This window comes from Mus caroli, unplaced genomic scaffold (assembly GCF_978045245.1).
Source record: "Mus caroli unplaced genomic scaffold, Mus_caroli_1 scaffold_6, whole genome shotgun sequence".
Lineage (NCBI taxonomy): Eukaryota > Metazoa > Chordata > Mammalia > Rodentia > Muridae > Mus > Mus caroli.
In genome coordinates, this window is record NW_028227261.1 from 57,240,993 (window position 1) to 57,261,544 (window position 20,552).

A 20,552-nucleotide genomic window follows, 5' to 3' on the forward strand; every position below is an offset into this window, starting at 1 on the left:
GGCCTCTGTGGGCACTGCACACAAAGGCAAAAACCTCACACACCTGTGCACTAAAATAACATATCTCAGTTTTAAAAAAGAAAAGAACAGAAGCTTGCACAGGGTCAAACACATAGTACGGATTTCAAGGCTAGGACGGATTTCAAGGCTAGAGTGTCTGTTTCCCCGCTCCATGCTCTTTACAGTACTAGTTTTATTTCCCTTTCACACAATTCAAGCCATGCAGGTCAGGCAACTTTGTCTCCCAAGTTCATGTTGTTAACTACACTTCTATACCAACTGAGTTCCAAACTTACCACCAAAGGCTTACAGATGCCGAGGTGCACCACACCGGGGGGTACAGCCTTCAGCACTTCCACAGCCTCAGCAAGAGTGGCATTGTCCAAGGAGAACTCATTGACGGAGACTAGGCGATCTCCAGGTAAAAGTTCTCCACTTCTTTCCGCTACACCATCTGCCACCAAGGAGCGAATCACAATCACTGAGCGCGTGGGATCCAGGGGGTCCTACAAGTCAAATAAAAGAAAGACAGCTCCCTGAAAACAAATATGCAGGCTTAAGAAAGCTCATCTTTAACAACTCTGATTTGCTTATCTCACACGGCTGTGCCTAACTGGTAAACAAGTAATGTGCGCAGGGGCAAGAGTAAATTTGTCCCAAGTCACGGCCCATCCCAGGGCGTGGTGATGAGGCTCTGGGAGAGCAGCCAATCAGGTGTGGACACGCCACACTAAGGTGTATATAAGCAGCCCCTTTTTGGTGCTTGGGGTCTTCCTCTTCATGTTGAAACTGGTGTAATAAAGTTGCTGCAGAAGGATCCGGTTTCTCATGCGTGTGTTCTTGCTGGCGAGACAATAGCGCGTGTGAAAGGCCAGTATTCTGCTGCTATTCTATAGATGCTTAAATTAATGAAAACATCATTCTATATATCTTATAATATCAGCTTACATCATGGTAAAGACATAAACGTAACAGTTTCAACTGTGGTCTAAATGCTCAATACATATAAATTTATTCTTTAAACTTTCAGTGACTGGCCACAAGAGATCTGAGAACAGTTAGGCAAGATTCTCTGACACTCTCAAGCTTAGTTATACTGTAGGACAAAGACATGGCTATTGGCCCATATGCAGACTCTAAGGGCAGCATAAAATAGAAACAACACTCCATCATTCAAATGCAGCATTCTTCTAGGAAACCACTTAAGGTCAGGAAGGAGAAAGAGAGAGAGAGTATTTTAAAAGTGCATTTATAGGAGCTGAAACGATAATTCATTAAGAGCACTTACCCCCAAATCATAGGAACCAGAGTTTGAATGTTGACACAGTCACCTATAATCCTACCTCCAAGTGGGACAGACATGAGAGGATGCTGGGGTTTGCTGGCTTCCATTCTACTGGAGAAAGGCCAGCCCAAGAGTCAAGGAGAGATCCTGCCTCGAAGGAAAAGGCAGAGTAATAGAGGAGGGCACCTGGCACCCTCTTCTGGCCTCTGCAGTGTATGGAGGTTCATGAATCTTACCTCTGCACCATACACAGTCTCATATAGACACAGACACGGATACTGACAGGCTGGTAGACAGACAGACAGACAGACACACACACACACACACAAGAATAAGTGTTGCATGGTAAAGTGACTGCCTGACACGAGAGCATCAGCAACACACATACAGGTATGCGCTTACAGTGCATTTTTAAAAATAACTGAAAATATGACAGACTTTGGGGCCTAGATCAGAAAGATTCCAATATAAATAAACTGAATTCATGAGCAAGCCAATATGCAGACCTCTCATCAGTGGGAGGACCCTGTGTCCTCTGATGTGAGTACAGAAGATAACAGACATATCAATGCAGAAAAACCTGGAACTCAAGAGTAATTCTCCTGCTTCAGTTTCCTGAGCACTATGATTAGAGGCGAGAGCCACACTACCAAGCCTACTGTCTGAATTTCAGGTGACAGAAAGCGATGCTGAGAGAATTAAGGAACTTGGACACCACTGGCCACTGGCTAGGGATAGAGCCGAGCTTCCACAGGATAGCTGTCAGGAAGAACTCTGAAGGAGGGAAAGGTACCCTGCTGCAAATATCCTAGAGGCCAGTACAGCTCTGCCTGTTTGCTGGGATAGATGGGCATACGATGCAGCACTGTTCTAAGCCTTCCTTCCTCATCAACCAGCCACACACAGCACATCTGCGGCCACTGCTTCTGTGCTGCACAGGCCACTCTACACAGGCCACTGGAGTAGACAGGGTCTGCTGAGCTTGCTTCTATCCAAGTCTTCCTGAGAGAAGAGGGAGAAACAAACTGCAGAATTTACTGTCACACTTTGGAATTAGCAATGCAAGGATGTGCCAAGATGCAGGCTATATCTGTGAGAAGCACTGGTGGCTCGTTTGAAGATTTCTGGCTTTGCTTTCCACACCTCGGTGCATTCTTTTCAAAGCACTGCACAGAATTATATCAAAATATACATATCAACATCAACATAGCCTACAACCGCCTTTGAACAACACTCTCAAATACAATCCTTGCTTTTCCTTCTCAACTGACCTCAACTGTTTCCCAAGTGACCAGGCCCTTGTTAACTGTCTAGCATAATCTGATATTTAACAAGACATTTAATATGTAGCAAGAGAATTAAAAAAATGGATCTTACTAATAAGGTATGTAGTGTTAAGCTACAATTACACTGTTATTTTCAAGTAGAGGGAGCTATTGTACAGGAAGAGAGCCGCAGGGTTTAGCAAACCGGTGTTTTTGCAAAGGCAATCACAGCAGCCATATGGAAGAGCTGTCCACTTTGTCACTGACAACCATGAATCACAACATGCTTTCATTTTGAAATATGAAACCATTACATTTTAAGTTTAACACACTAATAAATAAGCTATACAATTATGTCCTTCATTTAGGATGTCAGTTTTTGATAAAAGGCTTTTTTATTGGGACAGGAAGGAAACTGCATGAAATACATGGAAGGGAGGAAGGAATGGCTTCCCATTAGTGATCACCAAACATTACCAGAAAGGCTAAGAGGAAAATCCACCAAAAGTAAATGATTTTTCTAAGCTTGCTGTGGATACTTGCACAGCAGTATGAGCGCGTTCTAAGCGAAGCTGACAAACAAGTATTAGGAAGAGCATCATTATAAGAGAAATAATGAAAATAGTTCTGCTGTGGAAAGATAATGAATTTCATTTATTACAGAAAAGTCAAGTGAGTCATTGTGTACATGGAGCAGAGTCTCCTTCAGAATGCAAACTAGTGTTAAGGGCACTTGCTTACTAAAACCATTCAGGCTTGGTGTCCTAGTCAAATAATCGGACCACTTTTTCCTGGAGGACAGCACCCAAAGATTGCTTCTTTGTGGCTTATAAAAAGAAAACTGAAGCATTCTGTCTGTCTGTCTGTCTGTCTGTCTGTCACACACACACACACACACACACACACACACGAAGCTTCCTATCACTTCCTAGCCACTGTCCTGAGGATGATGCTCCTGACTGTACATACGATTTCCCCCATTTGTATAGCTTATTTGTGAGCAAGTGATTTCTGCAATCAATCAAGCAGCTGTTCTTGCCTACTAGGGTGGCTGCTTTGTGACTCTTTGTCCTCAGTCGTCATCTTTAGAAATGCGGCTTCTCACTAGAAATGTCCACTTCTTGAAAACAGTCTATAATATCATAAACATGGTCTATCAAACAAGATGGTAAAGATATTTCTCAAGATTGCCACTGAATCTTGAGGCCCTGCAACCAAATCTTCACCATCCTCACCAGATTTTATCACCTTTCACCACAGCGTGTGTGTGTGTGTGTGTGTGTGTGTGTGTGTGTGTGTGTGTGTGTGCAAGTGTGCGCATGTGTTACACATGCACCGCCATCAGAGGACAACCTGCTGGAGTCAGATCTCTCCTACTCAGGTTACCATGTTTAGCAGCAAGTGCTTTTACCCTCGGATCCATCTTGAAAGTCACTATCATAATTTTTCAATTTCTCATGTTTCCCCTTTTGATAAAGACAACTGCAAGATGCTGCCTTAGAGTGAACCTCCAACAGAGGGCACAAAAATGGCCAATCACAGAGCATAAGAAACACTTGCCAGTTGCCTTAGGAAGGAAAGTCCTGTTTATTCAAAAGCTTTGCGTGCCATTACACCTTCCACAGTATGTGTCCCAGGTTTGTTTTAACTCAACCATTTATGAAATGGATGTTTCATGAGAGTGTGAAGTTCTTTAAAAGGACAGAACTCCTCGAATCAACTAAGAGCAGCAAATGTTCAGGGCACACTGCCCAGAGGCCAGCAGAGCAGTGTGTTTCCCACACTCATCACTCATCACTGGCCAGCTAGCTCTGTCTCACAAGCCAGTCAAGACACCTGGCCAAAGAAAGGGCATCAAGGACATTTACGAACTCTTGAGGTGATGCTAAAATTTGATATTTATTGTGAATATTGGATTCTGCAAGTTTTAGGGAGATCCAACCTAACAAGGAGACCCCTTTCTCCCTGGCACACACTTGCCCTCTCACAATGAGGTGCATATTTTACAAGTCAAACTCTTATCCTTCCATGTCTTCTATCAGCTCCTCCTCTGCTAGTCCACTGCCTTGCTTAGCCTCACTGCTTCCTTCCTGGATTCATGTTACAATCTGGCACCATGCTTACAGTCTCGAATCTCAACCCCTTCAGTCCACTTTCTACAGAGGTAAAAGAAATTTTAAGAAAATCAAGATAAAAATGGACCTAAGAACCAGAGGTCAGGAAGAGACATACTGAACCAAGGTCTTCTGCACCCATGAACTCACAGAAGCTGAGGCACCAACACAAGAGGAGGTCAGGTGCCGGGTGTGGTGGCGCACGCCTTTAATACTGGCACATGGGAAGCAGAGGCAGGTGGATTTCTGAGTTCGAGGTCAGCCTGGACTACATAGTGAGTTCCAGGACAGCCAGGGTTACATAGAGAAACCCTGTCTCGAAAAACCCAAAAAAGATGAGGCCTAGCAATATTCTAACAAGGAAAGAGAGAGGGGGCGCTCACAAACTCCCTCCACATCACAGGAACTACTGACTGCTCCTGACTGACTTTGGCAGAGGGGCAGTTTTCTTTAATCACAATCTCAGTACATGGGCAACACAAACTGGAATCCATAGGCCTTTAAAAAGAAAAGAAAACTGAGGCAGTAGGGAGGGAGAAAGAATCTGGGAAGAATGGGGGTAATGTGAACATGATCATAAATATTGTGAGATACCCTCAAAGAATTAAAATAGTTCTTTAAAAATAAAACAAGACCTACAAAGTAAAACAAAAATATGATCACAGCCCCCTCCTCTGCTTAAAACATGTAATGACAGTATTGTCTTTAGGATTAAATTCCAACTCTTAAATTTTATGCAGAGAAATGCCTGTGGGTGTGCAGTTCAGTCCCACCACGTCTTGGCTGCTCCTTTGTGCCACACCTTATCACAACAGTACAGGACAACTGAAACTCATGGGGCTGTGCAAGCTGTTCTTGTCAGGCCACTACCACTCATCTACATCCTTGCCAAGATCTCCTCCAACAAGACACCTTACCAATTCCCTACACACTGAAATAGTTTTCTATTTAGTGAGGTTAATTTTAGCACTTCCCATAATATATTCTCATACTATCCCATACTGTATTTATTTTCAAACTGTATAAATATTTGTATATACTAAGTATATATATTTCCATACTACAGAGTTAGGTGCCCAGTTAAATGTACTCAGAGTATTTTGTATTGCCTTATTATATGACATCTATAATTTTACTATAATCATTATAACTGTCTTAATAAAAACAAAACAGTCCAGGACAGCCAGGGCTACAGAGAAACTCTTGTATCGGAAAAACAAACAAACAAACAAACAAACAAACAAAAAACCCAAACCCAAAACCAAACTGAACCAAAATAAACCAAAACAAGAAGGTAAAAATGAGGTGTGGACTGGCATTCATCAACCTGTTTTGTGACTGAGGATGCCCTGTGATGAACTAACTGCTGCCTTATTCCTGCCACGATGCCTTCCCTACCGTGACACACAGTGCCCCTTAAACTGTACGCCACAGTACTCCCCCCTTTCTTAGTTAATTACCTTGTTAGGTATTTGGTAACAGCAGTGAGAAAAGTACCCAACAAAATATTTGTTTGAAAGTCAATCAAAGCTGCTAAGCAAGCAGGAAAATACAGCCATACACCAATACAGTACAACAGAGTGTCGTAGTATTACAAAGGAATGCCCAAATATGAGGCCAGGGAGAGAGCTCGGCCGGCAAGACCACTTATTGACATTCCTCAAAACCTGGATTTCATTTGCAAAACCAACATGATGGAGGGAGAGAACCACAAGAAGGGAACTGGCTTCTGTAAGTTACCCTATGATCTCAGACACAACATGGTATGTGCACATGCAAGGACATGCAAATGCACACTTGTACACACAAATGCATAATCAATCAGTGGGCAAACTCAGCATTTAAAGAGCAAGTAGTGTTCTTGCACAGTACCCAAGTTCAGTTCCAAGTACTAAAATCCAGCAGCTCACAACTAAATGTAACTCCAGCTCCAAGGACTGGACACACACACACACACACTTCTTAAAGTGAAAATAAAACTTTTTTAAAAAAAGAGAAGGAAAAGTATGTTTGCTTGCTGCATTTCTCACAAAGGCCTACTATAATGCCTGTGACACAGAAGGGACTGACTATCAAAATATTTGCTGGACTACAAATATATACAAAGCAAGCTACTCCCCATCATATATAAATAATCACAACAACCGTTCATATCTCTCCAGTGCTTAGAGCCCAGGAAGTCTCACTTATGTGGACTTGTTTTATCCTCGCACCAGTGTGAAGTGGGTACCATTATTATCTGCATTGCCTGAATGAAAAAAAAATGAAAACAAACAAACAAACAAACAAACAAACAAACCCTGAAAGACTTCATCAAAGCACAAAGTTGGCACATGGCAGAGTCAGAGCTTAAAGCAGTTAAATTCCAGTGTAAGCATTTCAGCTACTAACCTTCTCTGCCTGAAATAAAGTTTTGCTAGGTGAACAAAGGCTGAAAGAACACAGACACTGCAGGAGATACATCATCTCCGTCTCTGTAAAGCTGGATCCTTCACATATCACTCTTGCTTGTTAAGGGTTTATACTTCAAGACCTGGACGATGACACACCAGACACTACAGAAAGTATAGTATGTCTCCAAGCAGCTCAACTCAGGCATTTCTTTGCCAAATTTTAATTTATATTTAGTTTCTCAAGAATCCAATCATTTGGTGAGCCTAAGAACACATTTACAGCAAGAGAAGTGAACACATGACAGTCATTATGTCCCCATGGATAGGATTCCAAGTTTTGAACTGCCTATAAAATATATTATATGAACTTTTCTGTTCATTCCAGAGATCAAAGGACCAGACACCACGTAAACCAAAGCAGAGCACAGCACATCACCTGGGGCAGGGAGGAGGCTCCCCCAAAACATGGCTTTTGCCAGTGACAGACATGAACAAGATGTGCAGAGCACCATGCTTGCTCCAAAATCCAGATGAGGAAGACAACAAAGTGGCCCTGGTAAAACCACCAGAGACTGGAAGGGTTCCTGCACGAGGACGTTCAGGTCAAGAGGGCTGGCAGCTTAATAACATGGCAAAATGTTTTGGAAAGAACCTTTGTCAAGAACAACCGGACTGTGAGTGAGGATGCCCAGAGTTTGTAGTACTGTCCCCAGAAAGGAAATAAAAAACCGAAGTGAAACAACTTATTCATGGCCATAATATAAAATAGCTTCTGAGGGTCATTTGTTTGCTTATTTTCATTTAATCTATTCTGTATCAATACTCAAATACTGACAGGTTAATAGACTCAGAAACTACACACCAAGATGGTCATGAGATAGAACCGAGTTTATTTCAGATAACAATTTGTCCACAAGGTTCTTTACCTTTGATACAATTTTAAGATGTGTTTATTATTATTTTATATGTATGAGTGTTTGCTAAGTGAACAAAGGCTGAAAGAACACAGACACTGCAGGAGATACATCATCTTCTCGCTGTGTGAACCTGGATCCTTCACATAACACACTTGCTTGTTAAGGGTTTATACTTCAAGACCTGAACGTATTTCTGTACCATGTGTGTGGCTGGTGAACACATGGAGGCCAGAAGAGAGCATCAGATGCCCTAGAGCTAGAGTCACAGATGGCGGTGAGCCCTGATGTAGGTGCTGGGACCCGGACTTGAACCCTCTGACAGCAGCCCTATTAATTGTTCGGCAGTCTCTTCAGCCCAGCAGATAATACTTTAAATTGTATTTTATTTTTATTCATTTTAGTATGTGTGTTCATGTGTGTGAATGTCACACCGTGCCATGTGGAGGCCAGAGGACAGCTTGCTGGAGTCTATGCACTCCTTCTACCATGTGGCTCCTCAGGTCTTCAGCTTGAAAACAATCGACTTCACCTGACTGACCTATCTTGGAGGCTCCTCTGATAATTTTCACACTTATTGTGAACTGAGAACATTAAATATGTATTATTAAGATATGTAGTGGGCTACAAATATTCACATGAAGAGGAACATAGGTAGTTCATGTAGCCTTACATGTATGTCATAGTTCTGGGCTGTGTGGCACAGCAGCTTACCACCTCAATCTTTACTACTCTCCAGTTGGAATACAGAATCTTTCACCAACGAAGAAGTGATTGTAAATCCAGGCTGGCAGGACAGTGTTAGTCAGCACTGAGTTAGAAAGCCACTTACAACCCAGCAACCGAGGAAGCCGAGGCTATGGCGTAATTACTGTGGGTGTGGTGCTTCATCCTACACTCGATGTAGGTGTGAGAAGTACATCTGAGAGGCAATTTTACAGGATATATACAAACAGTAACTTCTGCACAAGGAGAATGTGGTATTTCATAAGGGGTTCTTCTAAATAAAAAACAACCAAACCAAACTAAGAGCCAAACAGTAACTTCATGTAAAATGTCAATTTTATTAATTAAACTAAAGAATATTAACTTAGATGCTACCTCATTTGATGGTTAAATAAATTTTCAAAAGAATATCCCAAGGAAGTTGCCAAAATAAGGGGCATAGGAAGAAAATACTAAGTTTAAAAGTTAGACAGCTGACTCTTTCGTTTGGAAGCATACAAATGGAAGCATCTAGGAGAAGATATGGCAAAGGCGAGGTACTTTTTGAGCTGTGCAAGCCTTCAGGACAGGCACATGAATATGTAGCAGTTCTGGCACACAGCTAGTGTAAATTGTGACTTTTCCACTGGGAACACAAGGCGAGGTACTTGGAAAGTAGGAATTTGAGGTTTTATAATGGAGAAAGGAAGCGTATTGAAGAGACAAAGATGACAGCCACCTAACCCTCCAGTATAGGGTGAGTGTGGACTGTAAGTCATAGTTCTGAGCCCCAGGTTGATACAAGCGTTGTTTAAGTGTCTTCATTTCTTCTGAGTCAGTTTCCTCAAATGTGAAATGAGCGGTTGGGAGGATCTGTGAGCCACGGTCTGTCTCCTCCCTCACGCTAAAATCCTATACCTCAATGACAGCATTGAGGATAATTTATACAAGACACACACACACACACACACACACACCAAAACAGGGAGGTTCTGAGTCCAAGGTCAGCTTGATTACATGAAGGGATCTAGACCAGCCTGGGTTTAATATCTTAGCAAGATACTTTATACTGCATTAACAATGAAAAACTTAATGCTATGGCCACAAAATGTGTTATTTACCACATTTACACTTTAACTAATGGTTTTTCTTTAAAACTCATAGATAGTCTACTGATCGGTCATATTTGCCTAACTTCCTAACTACTCTGCCACTCAAGGTAGTCAGCAAATAAAATGTACAAGACATTATACCCTCCTGCACTAAACTAATCTTAAAGTTATTGTTTTATTCTTTGACATTAAATACGAGTGTATCATTTTCCCTTTCCTCTCTGCCCTCTAGCCCCTCCCATATTAACCTTCCCTTGCTTTCTTAAATTCACCAATTTTACATTTTAGTTGTTGATTCATATTTACATTCATTCTCATTCATTCATTCATTCATTCATTCATTCTGTCTGTCTGTCTGTTTGTCTGTTTTCCTTAGTTGCCTGTATTTCTTTCTTTAAGGCTGGTGCTCAAGCAGAGCTCTCACTTCTGTGTTAGAATGTCTTGTATCAGCCTTGTTTGCACCTTGTTTAGGCAGCCACAAACCATTCTTAAAATGCCTCTTTCTTCCTACTGGCCATTTTGAGAGAGTAATTAAAAGGTAGAGACTATAATTAGTGACAGATCTGAAATTGATTGTTGACTGTTCAACCCTAAAGGGGAAATCTCTATCAACCGCAATCCCTCCTAGGCTCAGGGAACACTGTGGGAGACAGAGCAGAAAAGAGATGGGAGGTGCTGTGTAATGCTCTCTCCTGGACGTGACACACTGTTACACTCAGGAACTCACAGCAGCTGTGGTCACCTGCACAGGATCAAGCCATTTAAAATTCCAGTGGGAAAGGGGAAAGCACACTGGGTGCTAGCCGAGCGAGGGGCTATTGGTAATTAATACCTACTGGGGAAAGGACTGACAGTTGCCCATGCTTCAGTGGATAGCTCTAAGCCAATGTGTGTGGACACACTAATTCTACTCAATGAGTTACCAAAGATAAAAAAGAAATACAGGAGGACAAGGTGTCCAGGGAGGAGGAATGGTGAGTGTTAGCATCCAAGATACATTGTGAATGTTTGAAATTGTCAAAGAATAAACTGAACAGTATCTTTTATTAAATGGGCTACCAAGATGGCTAAGCAGGCACTGCTGCTAAGTCTAATGACTTTAATTCAATACCTAGGAGCCACCTGGAAGTAAAAGTTACCCTCTGACCCAAACACACAGACACAGAGACACATACAGACAGACAGACACACACACACACACAACGGTATACATATATGTGCATGCACATATAGAAAAAACACACAAATACATTCAAAGAAAAATAAATAAACACATAAATAAAAATTTAAAAGTGTGAAACCCCACTTCAAAGTACCTTAGTTGTACTAAAAATAACTGGAGTGCTTCTGGTTTCAGAGGAAGACATTTAATTAGGTATGTCAAAAGAGCTTCTTCTGATCTGACCACTTTACTTTTAGGCAAGACGAATACATTCTAGTGGATAGAAGGTGATGAGGAAGTGGTTATAAGGAATAAGGAGCATACATGTTCTGACTCTAACTCATGTTTAACTATTTCATCGTATAGCAAAGTATTACACTAGTAAACCAATTGCCACAATCGTATCTTGTTCAAAGTGTGTGTCCACGAGACACATTCAGTCTACTCAAGACTGACGAAATGGTACAGTTTCTAGTTTCTTGTGTCTTACTGCTTCCTGAATTCAGTTAGGTATTGGGAACAGATTTTTTCTGTGCATGCACATATAGAAAAAACACACAAATACATTCAGTCAGTATTTGAATAAGTCAGAATAAGTCAGTTCCTGAACAACAAAACAAGCACAGTTAAAGATCAGCAGACAAGAAGTAGGCAAGGAAACTTACTAAAACCAAATGTTTAAGTTTACCTACAAGCATAGCTCATGGCTATAAAGTCTAGCACCTCAAACCTGCTGAGCCTGCAGCCATCCCAGCAGCGTTCCCAGCTTAAATGGCTAATTAACCTTTGTCCCACAGGAATGTCCTGCAGTCTCTTGAAGACGATCACTTTCTCTTAGCTCCTTCCCCTTTGCTCAGTTATACTGATTGGATATTAATAGGCCCTTTAGTTGTTTCATCTTTTGAAATGTTTATTTCATGCTGTAATTATTCACACATTCAACACTCAGTCACTCCTTGACCAGAACTTCTACTGGCTGCACTGGAGGTGGGAGTTAGGGGAGAAGGAGGACGGGGGGTGGGGGGAGAGCAAATAAAAGCAAAGCAAGGCAATATGCTCATCTGAAAGCTCTTTCTTCTGCACTTTGTGAGAGGTACAAGACAGTCGCAAATCAATAAACAGACATACATATATACTCAGTAAAAACATCTTTTTTTTTAAAAAAATGGCTAACTTCTCAAACATTAATTTTGGAATTTATTCTACTTTTCTAACCTAATTACTTTCAATTTAAACACAAATACTAGCTGAGTGATATTACCCACGTTGTTTTTTTGAAAACTTGTGTTTCTTGTCTTAAATAGAGTTAGCATCAGCTATTTCAGAGCTGTCAAGCATGGACAGAGATACTGTTACATAGCGCCCAGGGAGCTCACAGTATTCATGTTATGAACACTGCTGCCCTTATGAACCTGAGAAAGACCCGAGGAGATACCAATTTCTACAAACTTACTCCTTCACCTCCAACTGAGCACACTTAATCTGGGCCAACTATGTTAGCATTTGCTAAACCATGAGTCATATCACATGAAAATTTAGAGCTGGTCTGTGTTCTCTGGATAGGCACACAAAAGAGGCTTACAACAGCATAGCACCCTCGGCCCTCAGTCTCTCAGCAAACAAGCTATCTGTGGACTAGGAAGTTGTCTGACAAACACAGTGGCTACAAGGACACTGAAGCCGTTCATTCTACAGTATGTTTTTGTTTGTAAGCCTTGACAGGTCAATGATATACAGCACATAGCTGGTGCCCAATAAAAACTTTTAAACTAAACAGGAAAAAGGCCAAGGAGTTACATTGGACACCTCAAAACCAAACATACATGTTTTATGTTTGGTACAAAAAATATCACATCTCTGAAGAGCTTGGGCCAGGTTGGAGGGATAAATCCTAGTGACCAGGAGCTTTGAGAACAATGTGAAGAAAGCGTGCAGAACACTACTAAGCATGTTTCTCTGGGAAGATAAACTAAACTAGCCACATATACCTCCTCCCTTTCAGTTGATTGATGAGTTGGAAACAAATTGTTTCTGTCTAAATACAGTGCTTCCATCCATCCTCACCATAGACTCAAGAATGCAGCTCCACCACTTCCCAGTTAGTCATGGCTGAACCGCCAGTTCATGTCTTATAACACCTGCATGTTGGACTGTGTCAATCATGAGGCACTCCTGAGGAAGGGCTGTGACTTCCATCTAGAATGCAGCTCCACCACTTCCCAGTCAGTCATGGCTGAACCACCAGTTCATGTCTTATAACACCTGCATGTTGGACTGTGTCAATCATGAGGCACTCCTGAGGAAGGGCTGTGACTTCCATCTAGTAGTCTGGTCCCCACATGGACAGCAGAACGGAGTGAGAACTGAAACAGCCATGTTTGGCGGTGTGAGAGACTTGTAATGAGCTGCCTCTCAAGACTGAGTTTCTTTCTGAAGTTGTCATTCTGGTTTATGGTGTAGGAGTCCGGGAAAGACCTACTAACTCACTGGGATATCTAAACAGTGCACCACACACATAATTACAAGGTACTATACAGAAAATGTGAGCACCTTGTACCAATGTTTTAGCTCTCTGAGTTCATTTAACAAACACTAACGGGCAGTTTGTCTACTTATACAATACTTACCAAAGCTAATACAACCAGCAGATCCCTTCAGGCTCCTCTCCTTAGAGTTTACTAGGGTGAAGCCTAACTGACATGACCATATTTATTAAAGGGAAAATTATCCCGGAGGCAACCTGAGTCCAGATGACCAGCATTTGTTGCACATGACTATTCTCTTTTGTCCCATTAGACCAATAAGAGTTCTTTCCAAACTCATATTCCAAATGCACAAAATTCTTGCAAAATTCTGCATCAAACCTGGCTTAAGGTCTTTAAGTCCTCATGCTAACTTCATCGCGAGCAGCTTCCTTACTCAGGTAAATTGTTGATCAGTGCTAGCTGGATTAAAAACTGATACAGTCTCTTTGATCTCCTATTATTCTGACCTGCTGCACTGAGGGCTTTGGAGGTTGGTCATCATCCCGAACACAGTACAAACTCAGATGTGAGGATCAAGTTCCCTCTACTTAGCCACTCCACAGGTGAAAAGGGGTGCATAAGTCATGAAAGGACTCTCCTGCAGGCTCAGTCAATCCATTGCGTGAACACATTTGCCAAATGGAGCAGCTTACGATGACATAAAGGATGTAGAGTTTTACCACAGAGGCAAAGAAAGCAAGTCCTTTGAGGAAGAAACCTTTAGTCCCATGGCACTAGAGTTTACAGTACCTTGATGTTCATAAAATAAATGTGGAGAAGCATCAGGAAAGGCAAAAGTAGGCTTTGTCAGTTCCCCCAAGTCCTTTAAGCAAACAGTGACTTTCAAATGCAGTTGTGTGCTTTGAGCAATAGCAAGCTACATACATGCCTTGTGTGCAGAGATGCCAGGTGCCAACAGTTTCCTTAAAGCTTGCCCAAGCATCACAATGAAAACTATATAACTTGTCATATACCAATAACTTCCACATTTTATACTTTAGAAAAAAAGGAGAGTTTGCAGCTGATTTATTTATGTTATTGCTATGTGGTAAAATTGTGTCATTATTTCCCAAATCTGTAAGCTAGGTCCTGACACTTACCTAGAATGACCATAAAGATGTTAAGCTTCTAAGAACTACTAAGACTATCAACTGACAGCAGCATTCACTCAAATTGTCAATTCACTTGACAAAGAGCAAAGTCCTAGCATGTCACTTCATTTCAGAGCTCAAGTCTTCATAAAGAACATTCAGATTGGTGGAAGAATTAGGAATAGACTGATGCACACTGATACCAGAGTGAATATTAATACTCTACTCTCTTAGCTACAAAAGACAATAAATTACCACTAAAATTACAGTTGAAACAAAATTGATAGTTATATATTGCTATCACTTAGTCCTTTCACATCATGGAAAACCATTAATTTCATGAATTACACACCTGCTTATATTTTCCAGGAGAATCATCTGAATAAAGAAATGGTTCCACATAAGATGTCAATTATAATTCATCTCAACTCTTGTGTCTCAAAATGGTGTTCCAGCAATTTGGTAAAAATGCATCAAAACTGAAAATGTACGTGCTCCTGAGGGTAGCATGCTCTTTTCTAGAAACTTGTCACTAGCTTAGCTGTCACAGTTTTATAAAAGACTATGGCAACAATCCACTACGGTCTCATTTAGCTTACACCACGTGGGTACAGGAAGCTAGCTGAATAAATTATTGTCTACCCACAATAATATATTATGTAGTCATTAAAAAGGACTAGGTAGCTCAATAAATACTAAAGTAAAAGAAGATGTAATTGGTTACAGAAAGCAAAGTACTTAGCATATGGATGCTATATCTCACTTATGTGTCAAAAATGTAAAATTTATATAACAAGAAAACTATTATTTATATAATGCTCTGTTTATAAAACACATCTTAGAGGAAAGACATGAAATACAATGGATTTTCCTGGAAGAGCCATGAGTGACTGTCACAAAAGGCCTGGGTGTGCTTTTGAATTTTTTACACGATGTACATATATTACCAACTTTAAAAACATTTTAATGTGCTCAAAAATCCAAAGATACTTTTAAGTTATAAATAAAATTGATATCCCCTTCCCTTAAGCTTTAAAAGTCTATGTAAAGAGAGTTTTGGGGCTGGACACGTAGCACAGTGTAAGAAGCCTGCTTGGCACACTCAAGGCTCTGGGTCTTTCTCTCCCGGACTGCAAACCAACCAGAACAACGGAGACTCTGAGTTAAGGGACAAATTTGTGCATAAAGTCCTCACAGATCCAAAGGCAAACTGTTCTGGGCTCAGCAGTAGCTTCTGCTCACTCTGTTCTGCTTTCACAACTCAGTTCATGGCAACTGCTTCCTCAGGAAAACTATCTGCACTTGCTGTTGAAGGTCGTCATCTGCCTATGGCCTTTCACAGGCTTGCAGCATTACGACTATATTCACATGTGACTGGACCCCACAACAGCATCTGTCTATGGCCTTCCAACATTCTCACAGCAGGGCCGACATCCTTATGTGACTCAGCTCTCACTGAGACAACACAAAGTCTTTCCAAAATACCTGCTTTGGCCAAGATTGAGTCATTCAAGAGGGAGAAAAATGAAGAATAGGATGGGGGGGGATTATTGGTTAATAAATTATCCCTTCTAAATCACTGAAATTTAAAAGTACCAAGGATGGCAACGTCATGGCTAATGTCAAACATTTTCAGTGAATTATAATCATGAGGGGTTATTCAAAGTTCAGCATAAATCAAAACACTAGAAAATATCCACTTGCTTCGTTTAAATTTATAGGGTCAACTGAAGGTAAAATCCACATAGTTCAATCTTTGCAAGCTTTTGGTAGAAATCAGAAGTTACAGACTCTCAGGCTACCAAACTGCTTGATTAAGAGATGTTAACCCATAAAAACAAGCTTCCAAACTAGAAGTCAGTTTCTTCTGAAGCACCAGCTCTTACATGGTGCAGAAGGACACACTGCATTAACTAATCCTTAATATTTATCCAATTTTCATAGAGCAATAAAAGGAGAATGCTATTTAGCAGCTTACTCTTTTTAAAATAATTTTCCAATGAGAAAAAAAGTAATATTTACTATAAGGATTCCTATTTTTTAAAATGCATGCAAAATACCCATAAAAAAATAACATCATACTATATTTAAAAGCAATGGGATGTCAGACCAATTGCTTGAGTTCAAATTTCCCTTCTTTTGTATTCCTGTTGTACAAACTTGGACTTAACACCTGACTTATCTGTCCCTCAGTTTCCTGGCTAAATGGGGATTACATGGTTCTTGTGAGAAATCTATAAGCTAATACATGTAAAACAGAGACTACCACTTAATTAATAATAATTGGCACCTACTACTACTGTTACATTTGTATTAGTGCTGATATAAATGAGTATTAGTGATATTCCATGGAAATAATATTCAAAGGAATGGTGAGTTTACATATAAAAAAGTAGAGGAACAACTAAAGACAACTAAAGTACAAACTGGAACCTTCACTGACAGACTTAAGATGCTACGAAGAATGCAGCCAGAGCCAGAAAACAGACAGTGGGCAAAGTGCCAGCTGTACAAGCCTGGCCTAACATCCTGCCCGGGATAGAATGGACAGGAAAGGCGAGCCTACTCCAGAGAGGTCTCCACACACACCTGCACACCTGGGATCATGCTCTCATGTGTAAGTGCACATGCACACACATGTACACACATGTATACACATAGTAAAAAATGTTAAAAATTTGTAAACTTATGGACAAATTTCCCAGGTGCTCTGATGCTTTGAGAAAGAGCTGGCTGTCAAACTTCAATGCACTGTCTCCACCACTCAATCTTACAAGCCATGGAGGTTCACATGAGCACCCAGAACAGGATTTTACTCAGACTCTGTGGGGAACAGACTTGACTTTAGCTCATATCATCGACAACAAAAGCTTTATCCTAAAATCCAACCTGTATTATAATTACTGTTTTCTCTTTTTCCTTGTCCCAATCTAGTGTCAAATATATGGCCATGAGCTCCCACATTCACTCTTTGTCCCCCGTGTCAGACTCTACTCCCTCATTTCAGAGCAGGCTACTTGGCTTTATCACACTAGACAATGTCCGTTAATACTAGGACAGCCAATGCTGAGACAGCCACCCACCCCATCATCCCATGGGTCAATTCACTTAATCTGTTCACTCATACTTTCCTAAGGTGCAGCTATATTGCATAAAAACTAAACTTTGGAGCACTAATTCTCAGGGTGACTCACATATGGCTCTCTGGAATAGCATGATATAATATGATCTCATGGTTAAATTCCAACTCCATTAAACAAAGGTATTTACTCATTAATTTTCCTAACCTAACTATATAGCTAAAATTTATATAGTTTGAACACACTGCAGTGTGGTACTCAATCAAAAGATGGTATCAATAATTGTTGTGCTGATTTTGTAAACTGAGTGATGGTTAACAATGCTTACATTTTCTTTCTTTTACAGACAAACAAGATTTTCTTTCCTTTACAGACAAACTTAATCCATATGATCTTTTGCATGTGATATCACTATACCTGTCCTAGAGAAGTTACATCAAGAAGACAGATGTACACATTTTTCAGTTCTTGGGGCAGAGAAAAATTCATTAACTAGAAAAACAGTTAACTGAAATTAGTACTCAAAAGGAAAGATGCAACCTCTTCAACACAGCCCTTACCACATAGAAACCATCCCTGGTTCCTAAGGCTAGAAACTGCTCCAGTGTTCCTACACTACTACTCAGTTTAGACATGCTAAACCCGGGACGGCAGAATCTCCTTTGGTCTTTTTCAGTCACCTAAAAAGTTTACACAAACATATCAGATATGGAAATCCCAGGAGCATGGCCTCTAAAAGCATCTGCTACTCCTCTATGTAATTTTGGAAAAACTATTTTTCAAATTTAGAAAATTTTACCTGATTATAAGGGTCATACAATTAAATAAATTAATGAACTTACCACAAATCAAATTTTAAACTGCATTTCCCTATTATCTGAAGGCTTTAATGGGAAATGGTTTTTCATACCCCTGACAGATGATACCTATGCACTGTACCCAACTGTGAGAGCACTTAGCATCTTACTGAGGGAAAATACCCAGCATAAAAGCGAGTGTGTTCCTTCCAAAGTGGGGCTATAGAAGACATGAGCTGTTCCATTTTATCTGAATTAAAGTAACATTAAGAAATTAAGAAGCCTTTTATCAGTTCTCCAAAACATACAAAGACAGAAGAATTTTCTAGTACTATTTTTTACAGCAGAATTACATCATCCAACCTGAATAGAAATCAGTGTCTGTTCAGACAGAGTGAGGAGGTGCAGGAAAAACAAACAAACAAACAAACAAACAAAAGGAGATGTTTATCAATGACAATATTCAAAATAGAAAACAACAGAATCCAAAATGCATTCCTCTGAGAGCATGCTGAGAAAACAATCCACACTAGAACAATCGTTGTTAAAAGCACCAAGCTCAGAACTGGCAGCAATTTCCTGCCAGAAAACTGAGGGACTCCCAAGTTTTCCCTCTTTTTAGAATGCTATCAAGCTCAGAAACATTTTTATGCTTTAAGATGTGTAACACTAAAAACAGGAAGTCTGGGCTGAGAGTGTAGCTCAGGGCTGTAACTGTTGGTTAGCTGTCTGAGTTACACAGCCCTTAGCAGTGAAAATAGACAAATCAATAACTACTTATAGCCTGCAGTTGTTCTAAGAAATCGACAATAAAATATACTTATCAATTAACAGTGAAAATACACAGAGATCTCTGAAATTGTGAAAACTAGCTGACCATCAAAATCACATTTAAAACGTGTTTGCAAATTCAACCTCAGAACGGAAATGGTTAACAAATTCACACTGACATTCGTTCATTTAACCTCAGTTGAGTTTTGGCTGATCTAAATTTTACTGAGTCTTTTATTGACTACTTATTAGGGGATAGGTGACACTTCTAAAGTATAGTATATAGGGAACCAAGAGTTCTTACGAGAATCCTACAATTAGATACTTCCTGTTGCCACCATTTCCCAAAATGCTCATTTCAAATCAACAACTCATATAATTCAATAATATTCTAAAAGGAAATTCTAAGAGCAGAGGCCTATCTGGCCCAGAAATATGCCAGCAAAAATATAATTTAAATCTTACATAATGTTCTGAGTATTTTTCTTGTACTCTGTTCTCTATCTCATTATTATATGAAGCAGTGATTTCAGACACTGGAGACGCTTCAGCAGCTAAGAGCGCTTGTTGTTCTTGCAGAAATCCCAAGTTTCCTTCCTCACATACACGTCATCTCACGACTCTCTGGAACTCCAGTTCCGTGGGATCAAATGCCCTCTTCTTACCTCTACAGCTACCAGGAACACGTACCGTGCACACAGACCATGACAGCAAAACATTTATAACCATGAAATACATGTTTCAAAGAAAAGATTCAGAGAAGCAAGCTGGCTCAGTGGGTAAAGGCACTAGGGGCCAAGTCTGACTGCCTGAGCTGTATCTTCAACAAGACCTATGTAGTGGAAAAGAGACCTGACTCCCACAAGTTGCCCTCTGAACTCCATGAGGTGCTAAGGCACGTGCATGCACGCATTCCCACACCATCAATTCGATGAATCAATGAGTGGATGAATGAATATAAATAAACCTGGTTTTATATAATTTTGCATTTTATGTGCTTTCACAGAGTCCATCTTGCTGTATTCATATTGTATTTAGGTTACACTAAAGTGTGTACCTTAATAGTAAAGGGATTTGTTGTTCTAGCTTTAATTTCCCTCAGTGATCACAGGTCCAGTGCAGGACAGTAGGTGGTAAGTTGCTATAATATAAAGGTGTCCTACTGTGTGCTCCAGTGCTCCCAACCCTGTATCAGTAACCTTACTTCTGTCAGAACTGGAGCCATAGTAAATATTTAACTACAAAGGTGTTATGCACCATCAGCAGACAGTTTCACCAAGAATATTTCTATTGAGTTCATTAAAACTGGCAGGTAAGCAAAGCCATAGAAATCTTCAT

The 20,552-nt window shown here is 40.4% G+C and overlaps 1 protein-coding gene across 5 annotated transcripts in view; it reads right to left on the reverse strand.

Moving 5' to 3' along the window:
- Positions 1 to 20,552, reverse strand: part of Patj (PATJ crumbs cell polarity complex component) — a 323,645-nt gene that overhangs the window by 227,006 nt on the left and 76,087 nt on the right. For all 5 annotated transcript variants that reach the window (XM_029475856.2, XM_021159452.3, XM_029475855.1 and 2 more), the window contains exon 18: positions 297 to 506. In XM_029475856.2, the coding sequence (XP_029331716.1) occupies positions 297 to 506 (210 nt within the window). The remainder of the gene's footprint in view (positions 1 to 296; positions 507 to 20,552) is intronic.